General features: G+C 43.9%; 1 protein-coding gene across 1 annotated transcript; it reads right to left on the reverse strand.

Annotated features, from left to right (window-relative positions):
- Positions 1–286: 286 nt before the first annotated feature.
- LOC100765941 (olfactory receptor 1361) lies at positions 287–1,357 on the reverse strand. The gene has a single exon (XM_027424826.2). The coding sequence runs from the start codon at positions 1,355–1,357 to the stop codon at positions 419–421; it is 939 nt and encodes a 312-aa protein (XP_027280627.2). The 3' UTR covers positions 287–418.
- Positions 1,358–20,115: the final 18,758 nt, after the last annotated feature.

The raw sequence follows: 20,115 nt of genomic DNA on the forward strand, positions 1-20,115 counted from the left end.
GCTCCCTAGAAATGACACCCAAGACTGGCCTCTCTTGTCTGTTCACACATTCACTAACATATACGAAGCATATGAACATGAAACGTAGAGAGACAGATGGACAGACAAACGTAACAAGTTGACTGGCACATAAAATAATTTTAAAGTTAGTTTGAATGGCTGCAGAATGTAGTTCAGTGGTAGAGCTCTTACCTAGCATGTACAAAGCCTTGGGTTCCACCTCTAGGACCCCAGAAACAAACAAAACAAAGCAAGACCAGGTCCCATTATTTGGTAAATCCATTCATGCACCTGGTAAACAGGACCCCCTAACAAGTAGGAAACAATTGTTTTTGACTGAGCCTAACACAGTCCGGTTGTTGAATTGTGCCCCACTCTGAAACATGATAGGGAACAGGGATCAGTTCAAATCTACTTGTTAAACAGAAAAAGTCCTTCTGTGGACCACTTTGCATAGAGCCCCTTTCAGGTCCCTGTTCCTCAGGCTGTAGATGAAAGGGTTCAGCATGGGGGTCACCACGGTGTACAGCACGGTGGCTGCCGTGTCCTTCTCAGAAGAATGTGCAGATGAGGGGTTGAAATACACAGCAATGATGGTGCCGTAGAAGAGGCCGACCACAGCCAGGTGGGAGCTGCAGGTGGAGAAGGCCTTCCACCTTCCCCTTGTGGACGAGACTCTCAGGACAGCAGAGGTGATGTGGATGTAGGAGATCAGGATGCAGACAAATGGGGTGACCATGATCACAGCTCCCTCTGTAAGAATCATCAGCTCATTGAGGTGTGTGTCAGAGCAGGAGAGTTTCAGGAGGGGAGTGATGTCACAGAAGAAGTGGGGGATGATGTTGTCCGCGCAGAATGAGAGTCGAGCCATGAGCAGGGTGTGCAATAGGACATTCAAATTGGCGGTGATCCACGATCCAGCCACCATCAGAACACAGAGCTTATGGGTCATCTTGGTTGTGTAGTGTAAAGGGTGGCATATGGCCACAAAACGGTCATAGGCCATCACAGCCAGCAGGAAATTGTCCATGTCAACAAACATGAAAAGGAAATACATCTGTGTGAGACACCCAGAGAAGGAAATGGTCTGACTCCCGAGTATGTGGTTGGCCAGCACCTTGGGGACAGTGGTGGAGGAGAAGCAGACATCCACGAAGGACAGGTTGCTGAGGAAGAAGTACATGGGGGTGTGCAGGTGGGAGTCTGTGCCGATGGCCAGGATGATGAGCAGGTTTCCCAGGACAGTGACCAGGTACATGATGAGGAAAAGCAGGAAGAGGAGCTGCTGCTGCTGGGGCTGCCTGGAGAGTCCCAGGAGGAGGAACTCGGAGACGCTGGACTGGTTGGTGCCTCTCATTGGACTATGAGCAGGCAAAGATGATTGAACCCTGGAACTTGGGAATACTGGTGAAGGCTGGACCACTACAATTACAGAGAAATAGGTCAGAGGAGTGGGTGAAAGCATCAGCATTTTGCTCCCTGCAGTGACTTCACCTCCTCATTAGCAGTGAGCTCCCCTGTGTATGGGCTCTGTGCCACAACTCAGGAAGGATGCTGGACCGAATGTGACGGTGGGGTCCTGGTGAGCCATGTGAGCTGCTTGAACTCTCTACCATGGCTCCCTTTTTGATCTTTGAGACAGGGTCTCCCTGTATTGTCAAACGTGGCCTTGAACTTAGAATCCTCCTGACCTCGCCTCCCAAGTTCATGGGTGACAAGACAATGCCTGACCATCTAATGTCTTTTAAAAGTTCAAATTTTTATATTATTTTTATTTTATGTGTATTGGTGTTTTGCCTGCGTGAATGTCTGTGTGACGGTATCAGATCCTCTGGAGCTGGAGATAGAGACAGTTATGCACTGCCAAGTGAGTGCTGGGCCCTCTGGAGGAGCAGCCAGTGCTCTTAACTGCTGAGCCATCTTTTCAGACCCTTAAAATAAAATAAAAGTGTGATTTTTTAAAAATTACAGACATAGCCTGGTGGTGGTGGTGGTGGTGGTTGTGGTGCTCACCTTTAATCCCAGCACTTGGGAGGCAGAGGGAGGCAGATCTTTGAGTTCAAAGCCAACTTGATCAACAGAGCAAGTTCCGGGACAGCCTACAGGGCTACACAGAGAAGCCCTGTCTCAAAAAAAAATATATATATATAGGAAATCTAACAGAGTTAGGAGTGAGGGTGTGTTTGGTACACGCCTGGAGCCCCAGGATGCAGAAGGTGGTGGAGGCAGGAGGATGGAGAACTCAAGACCATCAGCTACATAGCCAGTGGGAGGACAGCCTACACTGCATGCAGTTTGGTTTAGTGGATTAATGAACAAAAATATTACAGTGCATATATACAATATGTGGTGCTTTATTTAAAAGTAAGAACAAAGTTAGATCATTTGATGGAGAATGGATGGAAATAATACTAACATGTTGTGTTAAATATTCCAGACTCAGAAAAATCAAAACAAAACAAAACAAGCTCCATTTCTTTTTATTTGTTTAATGTTTCGGACTTTTTTTTGCCCAGACATCACTTCTTTGGGTAGCATTGGCTGTCCTGGTACCTGCTCTGTAGACCCCCAGCTGGCCTCAACATCACAAAGATCTGCCTGCCTTTGCTTCCTGAGTGCCTCCCACTGCCTGGCTACATTTCTTTTCAAATGGGAAATGCAGGTTTTAAAAAAAAAGACATGACAGGCCTGGTGGCACACACCTTTAATTCCACTGATCCAGAGGCAGAGGCATGGAAGGTCACTGTGAGCCAGCCTGGTCTACATAGAGAGTCTCAGAGCTGCCAGAGCTATATAGAGAGACTGTATCTGTTTTTAAATTAATATTATTTTAATTAATATTAATATTATGTTGATAATTAATTCATAATAAGAACATTACAGTAGAAGGGGACCCACTTCGAGGGACAGGGAAACCAGAGGGGATGCAAAAGACAGTAAAGGATAAGATGATTTGCATGTGATCAAAGTATGTTTTATACATGTGCAAAATTGCCATGATAAAACCATTATTTTGTATAATTAATCCATATTAACAATAAAATACAAAACCATAAAAAACACATGTACTTACACACAGTGGTTGCCATCGATGCTAACAGGCAGCAAGCATTTAACGCCCCAGTATTTTCAGCATCATCAGCATCATTAGCAATGTTGCCTTAGAGGAAACATGGGCTCTCCATCTTCTCTAATCTGAACATATCACACATTCCTGTTTGTTCTATGGACCAATTTGGCCCCACCCAAAACCACCCCCAGACTGAAGATCACATTGTGCTGCTCTCTAGACTCATGTCTACAGAGCTCACCTCTGAGTTCTAAAACAGGACTTCTTGGCTAGGTGTACTGAGCTGAACTTGTAGAATTAAAGCAAAAGGAATGAATCAGATGTATGAGCAGAAACTTGGCCAACCTGAACTTCCCACAGTAAGGATCCCAGAACCTGACCAGACAGACACTGGTTATAATGGGGTGATTATAAAGAATGCTCAGTGGCCACAGGACTGTATCCATGGCTCCACTTAAAAATAAGGGGTGTCCCTGGAAATTTTCCCCTCCAATATGCCATATAAAGTCCTACCGACCTGACTTGGAGAGCAGGTGGCAGTCCTCACTGCCACCAGAAGTGTTGGGCTTGCTTCGCTTCTTTTATTTGGCAGAAGTTATTGTTCTGAGGGAAAGGAGGTGTCATTGGTGTTGTCGGGTTGTATGGAGGAGGCTCTGGAGCCTTGGCTCAGCCCTTAGAACTAGAAGGACATCTCGGGGAGTTGAAGGGCAAGCTCTTCAGAGGAGCGTCCATGGCCACTAGGGCCGTGGTCCCTGAGAGCCTCGTTAGAGGCAAGCAGAGAACAATTTGTCCTTTCTCCTTTTGGGGCTCTTTGGGGTCCAACACTGAAAATAAAGACCTGTCACCTGAGTTTCTGCCTCACGACGACTTAACACTGAAAATGGTGGATGCTGAGGGTAACTACAGGCAACACCCTTCTGCTACAGAAGAACCAAGAATCCAGTATTTTCTCTACCCAACCAGTTTGAGTTAACGTCATTGAGAAATGTGAAGCCAATGAGAAGGTGAATCAAGAGACTCACCTTCAAAAGCTGGTGAGATGGCTCAGTTAAAGGCACTAACCACCGAGCATGATGGCCTCAGACGATCCCCCAAGACCCACGTGGTCCAACTGGCTCTATCAGGTTGTTCTCTGATATCTACGTGTGTACTATGGCTTGCTTGTGTACACACACACACACACACACACACACACACACACACACACACACACACACACACACACACACACAGTGTTGGTCTGAGTGAGAATAGCCTCTACAGACTTATATTTGAATGTTTGGTTCCTAGTTTGTGAACTGTTTTGGGAAAGTGTAGGAACCCGTCTTTGGAGGCTTCATTTGGATCCAGCTGACTTGCCCAGTTCGTACCTGAGAGGGGGAGTGTGTATTGAAAACTGACAAGTAAAGATACTAAGGAAAAGATAGAGTCACAGAATAGAGTCAGGAGGGCAATCCAGAGAATACTGAATGCCCCAAGTTTATTCTTCAACATCATAATATACCCACACCAAAAAAGGGGGAAGGACAAGAGACTTCTTTACCAAGATACAAGGAACAAATAGACTTACTTCCTTAATTTTCCAAACATTCAGTAGACTAAATCTAACCTTGAGGGTTAAGAGTAACCACACCTTAGAACAAACATCCTATGGTAGCCACGCCGTAGACCTCTAGGTCTTACGACTTTAACCTTGAAAGAGTAAGGATAGTTTTGAACTCTCTGACCTTAAGTCAAGATGAAGCAGAGCCATCTCTCTGGGCCCCGACAATTCCCCCTTCTAAATTGAATTAATTAATACCTGTGCTTCTTCCACAGGACAGACAACTGTGTCTGTGTTAGGTTGTCTTCTTTCACCTTCCAGGCTTACCTGTCATTGGAACATACATTCCATCATGTGTGACCTGTCTTAGGTCACCTAGAGGCAATAAGATCTTACCCGTATTTGACTACCAGCCTCTGTAGTAATAAATGTTAGGGGGGAGTGCATAGCTTGATGCCATGCACCTCTGAGCCAACTTTTCATCGAGCGTTTACAAGCAAGCTTGACAATACTAAATAATACATAGGCTTTTATGGCTACAATATCTCCTATTAAAGGGATAAAAGATGACCAAGATAAAATGACCTTTTAAAATTGGTCTAGGATGTCTCCAGTTGTTCTAGTTGTATCAAAATCTAAATCTGCTTTTTTCATTGCATTGTATCTAAAGACTCATTAGCATCATGTCAAATTCCTATCAGAATGAGCTCTGACTTTTTTTCATCCATAAACACATAGCATAGCAAAGGTTGCAAACATTAATAATCCAGTATGATTATTAATAATAGACACACAATCTGCTATATTACAATTCTCATAATTTTGATTCAATCAAAGGGCAATAAAATGTTATCATGGTGGGTGAAGTATGAGTAACTCCACAATTCTGAACCTTTTCTTTTTCCCCTCTCTCAAAGTTCAATGCATTGCTGCTCCTACCTTCCAAAGGTAAGTTTGAGATATTACAGTCTTTGAGTACTGAGTACTAGCAGCAAAGCTTTTGTCCAGTTCCTCCTCACATACTAAAGAGGGACTTTAGCCACACATCACCTCCATAAGAGTGTTCAATTGTTCTAATGAGTCCTTTTCCCTCACAGGGAAAGTCTCTGAGGCAATAGCAGAAGTGAGTTTTGACTGGCAGAAATGAGTTCTATGTCCCAAGGTGTACTATTAGATAAACTGCTAGACATTCAGTCCTTGGCCAGATCCAGAATAAAAACTCACAGAGGTCTGGGAAGTTGGTGTAGCAGGTTTGTTGAGAAACTGGAAATCACCAATTGTAATTTCCTTTCCTTCTCAGACTGTAGAATGATGACATCAGAGGGTCAGGAACACAGGTTCAGCAGATCTCATTCAAATTCGTCTGAGGCCTCAGTAGCTATGATACCATCAGGTCGTCCAACATTCCTCTGATCTACACATCTCACCAAGCATGAGTGAATAAAATACAAACATGATCTCGACCATGTATTAAAATAGGATCGGGTCCTTTCAACAATCCAGTGCAAGAATCTTTCCATCTGATTTGAGCACAAGTCACTCAAGATAGACTCTATCTGCAACAGATTGCTCGAAGGCATCCACATTCAAGAAGTTTAAAATGAAAAGTGCATAATTCAGTGCATGATGTGGAGACTGGGGATGCAAATCCCCTTTACTTATTTTTTGAAGTCGTGTTTTCAAGGAGCTATGGGCACACTCCACAATTCTTTGTCCTTGAGGATTATAAGGATGCCTGTTTTGTGTTCAATTTTTCATTGGGAACAAAACTGTTGAAATGCTTTACTAGTATATCCAGATCCATTGTCCGTTTTTGAAATTTTAGGAATTCCCATGTAAGAAAAACATTTTAAGCAGTGAGTATCGCATGCTTTGTGGTGTCTCCAGTTTGCAGTGGTCATTAAGAAGCCTGAATATGCATTGACTGTCACATGCAAGTATTTTAATTTGCCAAGTTCTATAATTTGGGTAACATCCATTTGCCATAAATGATTAGGAAGCAGGCCTCCAGGGTTTACTCCTAAATTAGTCACAGGTAAATATTGTGGGCATACAGAACATTGTTTGACAATTTGATGAGCAGTCTCTCTAGTTAAACCAAATTGCTTTCTTAGGCTTCTGCTATTTTGATGATGAAAGGTATGTGACTGATGAGCCAGTTCTATCTGGGATAAAGTAACCATCTTTGTAAATCTATCAGCTGACTCATTACCTTCAGTCAGTGGGCCAGGAAGGTTTGAATGAGCCCTTACATGACCCACAAAGCATGGTGATTTTCTTTGATGAATGGCATTTTGAATTTGCTGAAACAGTATTTCAACCTGACCATTACTAGTTCCAATGCATGGAACTGGCTCTATTAATTGAGGAGCCTTAAAAACATAATGACTATTAATATACAAATTAAATGAATTATTCACAAGGAGCTGAAATACTATTGCAACAGCTCGTAACTCAACTATTTGAGCTGAAGATGGAGTTGTTTGTACTACATATCCTTTACCACCAACAACATAAGCTGCTCTTCCATTAGAAAAACCAGTGGTAAAAACATAGCATTTTTTACAAGATCTCTTCTTACAAATTTAGGAAATACGAAAGGATGCATGTGTGTGAATTGCAAACTGATTATCAGTTTGGCCCAAAAATTGAGCAAAAGCAATTGCCCAAGAATCATTATTTTTTAAATAATCAATCAACTTGTTGTTTGGTAAAAAGGAACACAGATTACACTTGGTTCTCTGCCAAAATATCTCTTAGATTCCATATGGCATTTCTGTACCATACAAGCTACTGCTTCAATAATAAGGGTTTAACACTTTGGCTGGGGAAACAGGTAGGTGCAACCATAATAATGGTCCCCCTTGCCATAAGACAGCAGTTAGATGATGCCGTGTAGGAGGCAAATAAGGGTCCCATGGTTTTTGCATAGTCAATATAGCATACTTGCTGATGTTGGGTAGCATTCTCAACCTGCAAGAGAACCTGCCTAACTTCTTCAGTTAACTGTCTAGGTGAATTAGGATCACTGTCCCCTTTCAGAATGTCACTTACAGGTTCAAAATCTCCAGTATATACTTTTGGGGTTTTGGGGGGGTGTTTTTTGGGGGGGGCTGTTTGTTTGTTGAGACAGGGTTTCTCTGTGGCTTTGGAGGCTGTCCTGGAACTAGCTCTTGTAGACCAGGCTGGTCTTGAACTCGCAGAGATCTGCCTACCTCTGCCTCCCGAGTGCTGGGACTAAAGGCATGCGCCACCAACGCCCAGCTCCAGTAGATACTTTTAAATAAGGTTGGAATCATTGAATATTTCCCAATAACTTCTGAAAGTCATTCAAAGATCGCAAGCTTTTCTTCCTAATTTCCAATGTTGAGGCTTAATTTCTTTTTTTTTAATTTAAGATTACTGTATTTCCTTACAAGAAAAACATGTCAACAAACTTTATATGTATCAGTCAACTCCCTTTCAAATGGGGAAGACATCAAAACTAACATCATGGAAGTTTTATTTAGATGTGTATTTTGAACTACCAATACAGATGCCAAATTACCACACAGCCTGTGCAGTGGGAAGAAGACGTCTCTAGAGGCTTAATTTCCTTAGGATATAGCATATGTCCCAAATACCAAAAAGGCAGTTGTCTTTGCACCTTTTTAGGGGCAATTACTAATCCTGCTTTGGCAAGGTTCTGCTGCAGCTGTCCATATGTTGCAAGCAAGACTTCTTCACTTTTATGGGCAAGCAAAATACCATCCATATAATGAACAATATAAACCTGTGGATTTATATTTCAATTTCTAATAATTTGTATAGCCACAAACTTCTGGCATAATGTTGCACTACTAGCCATGCCCTGGGGCAGGACCTTCCATTGATACCTCCTCATGGGCTCCTGGAAATTAAATGATGGGACTCTAAATGCAAATCTATGACAGTCTTGGGGAGCCAAAGGGATGGAGTAAAACCAATCCTTTAAGTCTAAAATAATCTTATAGGTATCTTTTGGTATGGCTTCGGGAATAGGCAACCTTGGCTGTAAAGCTCCCATTAACTGCATGGTCTCATTAACTTTTCTAAAATCTTGTATTAATCTCTACTTTCCAGATTTCTTTTTAATCATGAAAATAGGAGAATTCCAAGGGGAATTAGAAGGCACAATATGACCTCTTTCCAGCTGTCCCTGCACTAATGCTGAGCAGCTTGTATCTTTTCTTCTGTTAGAGACCACTGATCTATCCATACAGGCTCATCACTTTTCCAAATAATAAGTTCTGCCTGGAGTGCAGGTTTCTCAGTGACCTCTCCTAAAAACATCGTAATCTTGCTCAACGAAGTCTCATGCTAGGCATGATAGGATCAATTCTTCCCTCATTCTCCTTCCTAGCCCTTGATTGGACAAGAACCCTTGTTGGAACATTTGATGGCCCTAACAACTGCATGGGGCTATATAAATATACCCCCATTCTTATCATAGTGTCTGGACTCTATAAATTTACAGGTAAATGAGAAATAATGTATGTTTGAAAAGTCCCTTCATGACCTTCTTCATCCTTCTAAGCAAGTTCATTGCTACTTTGCTCAGGACTCTGAGTCTGACCAATTCCTTGCAGCTGTGCAATGGTTTCTGTCTTTGGCCATGTTGAAGGCCATTGACAGGCTGTGATAACAGACACATCTGTACCAGTGTCCTGGAGGCCAGAAAAGCTCTTGCCATTTATACATAAAGTGATTTCTGGGTGCTGTGGACCTATGGCTTGTAAACAATAGGCATCAGATGAACCAACCCCAGATTTTCCTCTCTTATCCCACTTAACCTGGCTCTTTGTTTGCACTTGGGGAAGTAAAATCAATTGTGCAAGTCTCTGGCCTGACTTTACCACTGAAATTCCATCTGGTGAGTGAGTCATAACTTTGATTTCTCTCTCAAAATCAGCATCAGTTACTCCAGGATCAAAAGATTCCCTGCATAGTGATGCTACTTCTTCCTAGTAACAGCCCTGCCGTGCCACTCGGCAAAGGCCCATGAACACCAGTGTCTCTGAGTTAAAACTGTGTCAGACTCACTGTCTGACACTATAAGCAAGCTCCCAACTAAATACTTTTTTATATAAATTGTCTGGGTCATGGTGTCTCCTCGGGGCAATAGAAAAGAAACTAAGACACACACAATGTAATTTTTAAAGTTTTAAAAAAGAGAGCCAGGCATGATGGCACACTCCTTTAATCCCAGCACCTGAGAGCAGAGGCAGGTGGATCTCTGTGAGAGCTCCAGACCAGACTGGTCTACATATGGGTTTAGGCCAGCCAAGGATACACAGTGAGACCCTGTCTCAAGAAGAATAAAAAGAAAGTAGAATAGAAAGTTACTAAGCTCTGAATGTTACAGAGCTATGCACACTTCCTGATCCACCGCTGCCTGTTGTTTGACTTTGGAACAGCAACTGACCTCCTTCCTTAGAGTCACAAAACCTCACCCTCCATTGCATAAGGAAGTAAGTCACCTCAAGGAGTTGTGACACATAAAACTGAAACAATTGATATGAAATATCTCAGGACTCCTGACCTTGTCAAAGCCCTTATCCACCAGGCAGAGGTCACACATTAAGTCATATTTGCATCTCCACTCTGCTTAGTCATCTGTCCCCTGGGCAGATCATCTGGAGATCACGCCACACATGCGTGCACCTTCACATGTCAACGGTCATTTTTATAAGGGACCATGGGACACAAATACTGTTTGTTTGGTTTTTAATTTTAGAGGGAATAAGAGAGAGACACCATTGCTGAGTCTATTTGCAAGCTGATAAGATTTGGATTCTAATAAGTAAAAGAGAATCCTTGAGTCCTATGGGTAACCCTCTTCAAGAATTTTTCTTAGGGCTAGAGAGATGGCTCAGCAGCTAAGAACATTCCCTGCTCTTGCAGAGGCCCCAGATTCAATTCCTAGTACCTACATGGTGGCTCATAACCATCCATAACTCTAGTCCCAGGGGATCTAGTGCTCCTTTGTGACCTCTGCAGGTGCCAAGCATACATGTGGTATACAGACATGCAGTGAGGCAGTAGACTCATATACATAAAAAAATTTAAAAAGGATATTTCTTCTCTATAAACCAGAGATGGTGGAACATCCTGTAAGCTCAGCACTTGGGATGTAGAGGCAGGAGAATTGGGAGTTCAAAGACGGCCTCAGCTACATAGTGGCAGTCAATGAGAACCTGTCCACACACACACACACACACACACACACACACACACACACACACACACACACACACTTTTTTATCAATAGGTGCTTTAAGGGAAAGATTTTATTGTAAGGTACAGCCTTTGCAAGCTGATAAGATTTGGATTCTAATAAGTAAAAGAGAATCCTTGAGTCCTGTGGATAACATAACACAGGTAATACATTGTGAAGTTCTCTTTCCTGGATTAATAGCAGTAACTATCCATAAAAATAACCACACACTCTGAGTCAGTAGTGTCCCTGAACCCTTGAAATTATGTCTTTTGGAAACTTAAGGTTAGAATGCAACTGTCCCCAACAAGTTTATGTTTTGAAGCTTTGTCTCTTGTTAGTGTCCCTATTTTGGGAAACTGGAAGCTCTATGTCTGGATGACTGCTGTATTCTTAGGGGCTATACCTTGCTTCAAGCTCCTGTCTGCCCCTCACTCTATGCCGTCTGTCATGAGGTGGAAGAGTACTTGACTCGTGCTCCCACCAACATGCTCTTCCCAAGCACACGGGGTCAGGCAACCACCGGCTGACCTCTCTCCAAAACTCTGAGTCAAAAATAAAGCCTCTGTTGTGTGATGCTTTACTCTTTTGCTTTTTGGCCTTTTTGAGGGACCTAACACCTAGCTCCCAAATAAACTACACAGGGAAGGCTTATTCTTAGTTATAAATGCCCAGCCTTAGCTTGGCTTGTTTATAACCAGCTTTTCTTAAATTATCCAGTCTACCTTTTCCCTCTGGACTTTTGTCTTTCTTATTTCTGCATATCTTACTTTTCTTCTTACTCTGTGGCTGTCTGGATGGCTGGATGACTGGGAAGCTGGCCCCTAAAGTCTTCCTCTCCTTTTTCTCTTGCTGCTCCTTCTTCCTCATTTCTCCTTCTATTTATATTCTCTGGCTGCCAGCCCCACCTATCCTTACCCCCACCTCGCTATTGGCTGTTCAGCTCTTCATTAGGACCATCAGTTGTTTTAGACAGGTAAAGAATCACAGCTTCACTGAGTTAGCCAAATGCAACATAAACAAAAGTCACACACTTTAAAATAATATCCTACCACAACCCTCCCTAACTTAAGTTTTTCTGTTAGATAGTCCTGCTCTAGGGACACAAAAGTAACCAATATGAAAAGTATGTGTTACTCTAATCTGCTATGAGTTATTTATTATAACTCAAATTCTTCCTTCATGTGTCTTAACATTCAGCTACTACGGATAACTCAAAACTAAAACCTCAAGTTTATAATGAGCTCTTTTATCTTGGATAAAACTCATTAGATAAGTTCCTCCCATCCTATCTCCAAAAACAGTCCCCCAAATCAAAATAAAACAACACACGAAACTAACTATAAAAAAAAATTCAGAAGGACTAGTCATGGATTTGTAAAGGTGTTATTTGAAAGTGATAGAAAGCAACTTTAATCAGCCTATAGAGAAACAGGATCTACTGATGTAAGTAACTGCAAAGTTCCAACTGTCTTTTTAAGAAGTCTGTGTTTTCCAATACTGCTAAATTCAGGACCCTGATGAACACATCGCAAGCCTGAATTTCCTCTTCACTTTGTTTCTGTTGTGTGACTTTTTCTGTGGAGAAATAAAGAAATAAATGTCTCTTCAACACAGATAGTGTGAGCATTGCAGCTTGGATAGATAGGGATCCTGGCAGTTGGGAGCTAAGGAATACCACAAAGTCAAGGTAAGCATATCGGCTCACAGCTCTGCTCCAGGGAAAGGTTTCCCCAATGTAAGTCTAACAACTCTGCTCCTGCCGTGGAGGGTTTCCCCATCGAGGTTGTTACAGCTCCAATCTGCTTTGCTCTGAAGAAGTGTTACAGCTCTGCTTAGGTCCCCGAAGTGTAACAACTCTGCTCTGCTAGCAGAAGTTTCCCCAGAGAAAGTGTCACATTTCTGCTCCACTGAGCTCTGCTCTGGCCAAAGTTGTTATAGTTGGGATCCGATCTATCAAAAATGCTACAACTTATAACAAACCTCACTCAAGAGATTTATTGGGCAGGGTGGCTGCCTCGAGGGTGAGAAGGAGCAGCAAACTGAACAGGGTACAGAACTTATACAGGATTTCCTATGGGTGGGTGGATTTTTTGTGGTCTGATTATAGGGCAAGCTCAGGGATTGGTGGGATTTTGTACTCAGGGATTAGTGAGATTTCAAGCCTAGGTCCTGGGGTCAAGCCAGGGCCAGGGTGTTTTTCCTTGGCCCAGGTCTCTGGTCTTGTCAGGACAGGGTGTTTTTTCCTTGGCCCTTTTCACACTACAGATAGACCATCAACAAAGAAAGCGAGCGTTCCATCCAAAGCCTTCGTGGAGAGCCGATGATGTCACTGGGGTTATTTTATAGGATTGCTACTGAGGGGTTGCTTCTGAGGGAAACATGAGTAGGGTTCACAGGAGCACAGGTGAAGGGTTATTTACACAGCATGGGCATGGCTTACAGAAGCTTGGGTGAGAAGTCACTTAGAGGACATTAGTGAGGGATTATAGGAGATTGGGTGACTCTAAAGCAGCTTGATCCCTGACAAGTCCCATCCCAGCATGACAATTCAAAAAGCTGCACCATTGGAGATCCAACTCCTGGCCAACTTCCTCCTGCCTGTAGCATACATAATACATATGTAGCTGGAGGAGGGGGGTTAGGACAGGACACGGTGGATAAAGTCCAGATGAGAGTCAGATGATATCATCTCTTCATGAGGGAGTGTTTACAGTCCCATTATCATTGCTGTATTCAGAAAGCAAAGTCAGCCACAAGCTATAGAGATCAGGCAATGGTGATACACACCTTTAATCCCAGCAGCCACAGAGCTAGGAAGTGGTGGTACACACATTTAATCCTAGGACTCAGGATTAAGAGGTAGATGGATCTCTATTAGTTCAAGGCTACACTGAGCTACATGAAATTGACCCAATCCTAGAGAGAAACAGTTCACACAAAGATGATCTCAGCACTTGGGATCACACGCTTTTAATCCCAGGACTCATGAGATGTATATAAGATAGGAGCAAGGTCTCAGATCAAGCATTCATTCTCCAGCCACATTGAAGATAGGAGGATTCATTCTCCAGCCACATTGAGGATAGGAAGACATTGAAGTCTCAGGATCTGAGGTTTGGTGGAGCCTTTCAGTCTGAGGTACAGTGAGAGCTAGTGCCCAGCTAGTGCTTTGCTTTTCTGATCTTTAGCTTGAAGCTTGAACTACAATATCTGTCTCTGGGTCACTTATTTTTTTTGTGCAACAGTGCCCCCCCCCAGACCAACAGTGACAACACAAATACAGCTTCTCTTCTGAGGCAAGGTGTGTAAATCTGTGCCAATCATTCTCAGTGGGAGTGTAGGATGTTGTGGCCTTCCTGGATCATGACCCAAATGTATCCTACTACAGTTTTGATCTTAAGACAGTTCAATCTCAGTTGTGAACTTCATGAGATACATCTAGAATCACTTGGGAGATAAACTTCTTGGGCATGCCTGAGAGAAATGATTTTTGTTCTATCAAAGTTTTTAGACCAACAAGACCCCATAGCTCTTGAACCTCCCCCTTCCATTTTGTCTCAATTAGCCAGTTGCATTAGATTTTAAAGTTGAGATCCAACCAATGGGATGAGACACAGTCACCAGCTACATCAGAAATAGACCAAGGCTGCCTGGGCTAAGTAAGCTCAATATCCCTACTTGGTTTCTAGTGCACCCTTTTTACAAAAATAAATTACTTTGCCAAGTTACTTTCTCTTTGTTAGTATGTTCCTTGTGCAACGTCAAGATTTATTTTGCTAACTATTGTTAGGCTCATCCAGGATTTCAAATCCATCAGAGAGAGTAATAGACCCCCTTCTTTAGGGGAAGAGTGCTACACCCCCATTGTGGTAGCCTCCAGGATCTCAGGTGAATGACACTTTTTTGGATCCATAACTGTTATAATTCCAGGACAGAAAGTTACTCAGGAATGTGGGAAGCCCCCCCAAAAAAAATGCCTTAGAGACCAGAAAGCTCTTGTACAAAAGAAAATGGTAGAAAATGCAAAGAATGGCAAAGACTCCTTGTTTGCTGGGTCATCCTAGAGGTTGAATAAAAATGAATGAGACATGTCAGTGACATGAAGTGTGAGCATGGAGTCCTGATCCATAACTCCATGGGTATCCTTGGTGACTTCCGGTACTAAGTGCCTAACACAGGGCACTGTCCCATGAGGGAATTGGCTGGAGACATATGAAGTATTCAAAATTAGAGTACGAAAAAACCTCCATTGATTTTAGACATAGAGCTGTAGGGAGACACTGTAGCCCCGCCTCCTAGAAGCCCCTACAGGTGTGCCTGGCAACACCCATGAGGGCGTGGTCAGGGGAGGTCGAAGATGACTCTGGGGCAATTCTTAAGGGGCCGAGGACACTTGGAGACTCCTTCTCTCTCTGGCCTTCGTAGCTTGCTGCCTCTGGGCATGCTCTGGCTTGCATTTAGCTGGTGTTTATCTGAATAAAGAAATCTTAGCCTTACGGACTACAGATCATCCTTCGCACACGCTATACCTTGAGCATGTTATATAGAGCAAAGGATTACCAGCCTACAATTCACACCGCCAGAGGAGCTAGGAAACAAGGAGGACCCCAAGAGAAGAATACAGGGGCCCCGAAGAAGGGGAGGGGGACAAGAACCCCTGAGCAAATTGGGAACACGGGGCAGAGAGAGGAGGGAGGTAAGAAGGGGAGAGGGAGAGAAGGGGAAGGGAGAGGAGAACAGGCGGGCTGAGACAGGGGAGGAATAGAAGAGGGCAAGAAAGGAGCCTTAACAGAGGGAGCCAGTACAGGTTTGGAGAGAGGTCTGGCACAGGGGAAATGTTAGAGGATCCACAGGGATGACCCCAACTAAGAATCTAGGCAATGGTGGAAAGGCTGCCTTTGATGCCCTTCCCCTATAATCAGATTGATGACTATCTTGGTTACCATTCCTAGAGCCTTCACTCAGTAGCTGATCTAAGCAGAAACAGGCACCCACAGCTAAATCCTTGGAATCTGGTTGTGGAGAGGGAGAAGGGATGAGCAAAGGAGCGAAGACTGTGCTGGAGAAACCCACAGAAACAGTTGACCTGACTTAGTGAGAGCACAGAGACCCTAGTCAAAAAGCTTGGGAACCAGCATTGGACCTAACCAAGCCCTCTGAATGTGGGTGCCAGCCAGGAGGCCTGGGCAGTCTATGGGACCTCTAACAGTGTAGCCAGTCTTTATCCCTAGAGCACAAATGGACTTTGGGAGCCCATTCCCTATTGGGGGGATACTATTGCAGCCCAGATATGGGAAGGAGGGCCTGAGCCCTCCCCCAAATGATGTGATGGACTTTGAAGATCCCCGGTGGAGGGCCTCACTATCCCTAGGGAGTGGGTGGGGGTGGTTTGGGGGGTCCGTGGGGTGCATGGGAGGGTGGGAGGGTGAGGGAATGGGGGATGGATACGTAAATAAGAGTACTTCTAAAAAAAAATTAAAATGTAAAACAAAAAAAACCCTCCATTGCTGGATACTTAGATTCTGATTGGTTATCAAAGTGCACGAAATCTCTATTAGATAGGGATTTGAGTCTGATGGGTTGACTCTCATAAAGCCAGGATGGGAAACAATTAGGTTTTTAAAAAAAGTTCTAAAGAAATAAATTCCCCCAGACAGGGAACAACCTACTCTTCTGACTGGCCCAGACGATGTCCTGGGTTGTATTCTCCAGTTGTCCTACCTGGGCCTTGTAATGCCAATAGCTCTCCCTCTACTTTCCCCTCCCATTTCTATTCAGGCATCAGCCAAGGCCGTCCCTTCCCCAGACACTTGGCTGTTATACAAATAAAAGCACTATGTGCTTCTGGGTAGGGTCTGCTGGAGGGACACCCTGACTGCCAGGCCCAATGGCCTCATCTAGCTAGAAGATGCCACATCAGTCACTGCCCCAGTTCCACAATGGCAGTTAGGGTTACCTGTTGTGGGGAGGGGGTGTGGAAAAACTGGAAGTTCAAAAACTTGGGTATGTAGTCATGGTAAAAAGATTCTAAAGAAAAGAGACCAGTGTCTGTTTGGCTAAAAGCTGAAAATGTCCTTGGGCTTTCAGAAGCCTCATCATTGCCAGAGGCCAGAGAGGCCAAAGTTTTGGGGGAAGGGGTTGCTCTGATATGGTTCCTAGACAACTGTTTGGGGGTGGGGTGGATAATAAAATAACACCAAGGGGCTGTTAAGAGAAAAGCCCTTCTAGTCAAGAGAGTAGAATCTCTGACCAGAGTGAAACCCTTACTCTGTTACTGTTGGACCAGTCAATTCCGTAGTGGAGGGACTACTCTGGGAAGAGCTCATGTTAACCCATACTTATGCCATCACTTATCATAACAGTCATTCGCTGTTACTAGAGACTTCAAATGGTCAACATGGTAACTAAGACTGAAAAAGGGGAGAAAGAGAATCGTGGGAAACAGGTTTTTCTATCAAAGGTATCTATACTCCAACCCCCCCTACATGCACCCTCTTGTGTTCCCCTGCGCCCACTAGCCAGTTGCATCAGATTGTGAAGTCAAGCTCACACCAGTGCTGAATACTGCAGCAGCCTCGGATTTATTTCTCATAGCTTTCATACCCAAAGCAAAGGGGGAGGGGCAAAAGACTTTCTATGGTTCCAAAATGACTCCAGCTTGTGTTAAGTTGACAAAACTAGCCAACGCATTGACTGAGCCAAATTATACTCTAACACAATCTGTCAAAGTGTAATGTAGAAAAACTGGCTGTTGAGTTCATCGTGACAAATCTGTAAATCACTGGCACAAGAAGAAATAGCTAAAGATCTTCAAACCAAAACTGAGGGGACATTACCTATACGAAGAAGCCAAGAGTTAAAAATTGATGGACTTGAGATTTGCACTAGGGATATAGAAGCTAACAAAATAGCATTTGTTTGTTTGTTTGTTTGTTTGAGAGACAGTCTCACTACATAAGCCTGGCTAGTTTAGAATGCACTATGTAGACCACAGTGCATTGACCTGATAAAGGTCAGCCTGCCTCTGTCTCCTAAATGCTGGGATTATATCACACCCAGCTAACAAAACAGATATATAAAACATTGGAGAAAACCTGGGTGTGACAGCTTACACCTATGATCCTAGCTCAGAGGCAGAGACTAAGACAAGAGAGTTAATCCCAGAACTTGGGAAGCAGAGGGATCCCTGTGAGTTTAAAGCCAGCCTGGCCTACAGAATGAGTTCCAGGACAGTTGGGGCTATATACCCTGTCTCAAAAACCAGAGATATTTAGGTGAACTGGGAGTGAATCTCTGACCAGAGTGGAAGGCTTGTTATGCCAGCACTTGAGAGGCTGATGAAGTAGGATTAAGAGTCTGAGGCCATCTTTGGCTATGTATTAGGTCTGAAACCTGCCTGGGCAGATGAGGGGGAAAGAAGGGAGAGAGGGAGAGAAAGAGCAAAGGAGAAAGGAGGAGAGATACCAAGCCCCTCTTGAGCTACATGGTAAGATGCTGTCTAGAACAGAATAGAACAGGCAAATAGAGGGGGACTCCAGCTTAGAGCTATCACTGCCTTTTGCTTCCATTCCCTTCCTCCTTCAAGTTGAGTCCTGTGGTTTAAACCCAGCAGATCATTTAACCTGAACAACAGGCACCGCAACTGTTCTCCTTTGGGCAATTCTCCCACCCTGTATTGATAGCCACTCTGCATTCTTCAGTCCAGGGGATGAAAAGAGGAGCAGGGTGAGGAGGGGAAGGTGACACGAAATAGAAAAGGATGGGAGGGCAAAGAGGAGGAGAGAAAACCACACATGCCTACCTACACTACGATGCAGTCGGACTCCAGCACACTCTGAGCAACCAGCCCATTCCCCAGAACATAGTGAAGTAAAATTAGGTTAAGAAAAAAAAAAGACAATTATTAGATACTGGCTCATTGATTTCTTTAGTAATTTACTAAAGCATTGCTTGTACTTCCCATCTGCCGAGCATGGCTTCACTTGCTACCTTAAACAGAATGACCTGGAAAAAATAGCTGAAACAATGGGTCATTACCTTAACAACCTGCTGACCGCCACTGTGCTTCTGTAAAATCTTGCTTGCTTGCCCATTCCACCTTGTGGTTTTAGAGTATAAAATAAAAATACAAACTGAAAGACCCCCAGACCCCTAAGGGCCTCAGGATCCTGAGGAGCCCCCAAGACTCAGAAACCAGACCAAGAGCTGCAAAAGCAAGAGGGTTTATTGAACGAATGCACATTCGGGTGTCAGCAATATCGGGAAAGCTGCACACCCCAGCAAGGGTTACAGGCTCCTTATATAGGAAAAAACCGCAGATCAGCATACAGGCAAGGGGCACAAAGTGATTGATTACAAAGTATGATCTCATGTTAGAGTGGTCACCCAGGTGTGACCTGCTTTTTTACAAAGGAAAAACCACAGAATGTACCCTGGAAAGTCCTTGATTGTCTGTTGGCCAGCCAGGTGTGACCCACCACCACACCACCCACACCCCCCCCCACCACCCCCCACCCCCACCCACCCCCCCCCCACCCCACCCCCCACCCCCCCCACCCACCCCCCCCCCCCCCCCACCCCCGTCTAAACCATAGGATGTGCCCGGGGTTGGGGCCAACTTCCTTGTAATGGGCCAAGGCCTATGGGAAACTTTTTCTCTCTGTGAACTAAAATCTTTTAAAACTTTTTCTCTCAGCAAACTAAAATCTTTCAAAACAACCTGTCATCAAAGCCTTGCAGGAGCTGTCCTGTCTTCCACCCACTGGTGACATCTCCTCTCTTCCACTCTCAGTGATGTTGAAGTGCTTTCTCAGGAAGGCACCCTCAACAATAGCTGTCCTTGCATTCAGAGGTCTTGGGCTTTACGCTACTGGAACGCTCACTAAATCATAAACTAATAGGGGTAGAATTTGCTGGACCCAAATCATAGGCCAGCACCAAGATTTCCCCTGTCCATTTCCAACCATGTAGGAACTATAAAATGTCACAGAAATAGCCATTCTGAAACAGAGATTCAAACAGTGGATCATACTGGACTCCGATAGAGTCATTAATCATTCTCCCTCAACTTGCCAATTCTTCAAGGGCCCTTCAGTCCTCGCCCAGCCGCTTGTCAGAGAAGCAGCCTCACTTCCTTTCTTCCTTTGACCTGCCTGCTTGCCCAGCTAGTCTCTCACTTCCTGCCTCCCTTCTCTAGTCCAGGGAAGTAAAAGCATGCAGCATTGATAGGGGCTGAGGCATAAAGGGTTTGTTTTATAAATATTT

The sequence above is a fragment of the Cricetulus griseus genome, chromosome 7, assembly GCF_003668045.3.
Source record: "Cricetulus griseus strain 17A/GY chromosome 7, alternate assembly CriGri-PICRH-1.0, whole genome shotgun sequence".
Classification (NCBI taxonomy): domain Eukaryota; kingdom Metazoa; phylum Chordata; class Mammalia; order Rodentia; family Cricetidae; genus Cricetulus; species Cricetulus griseus.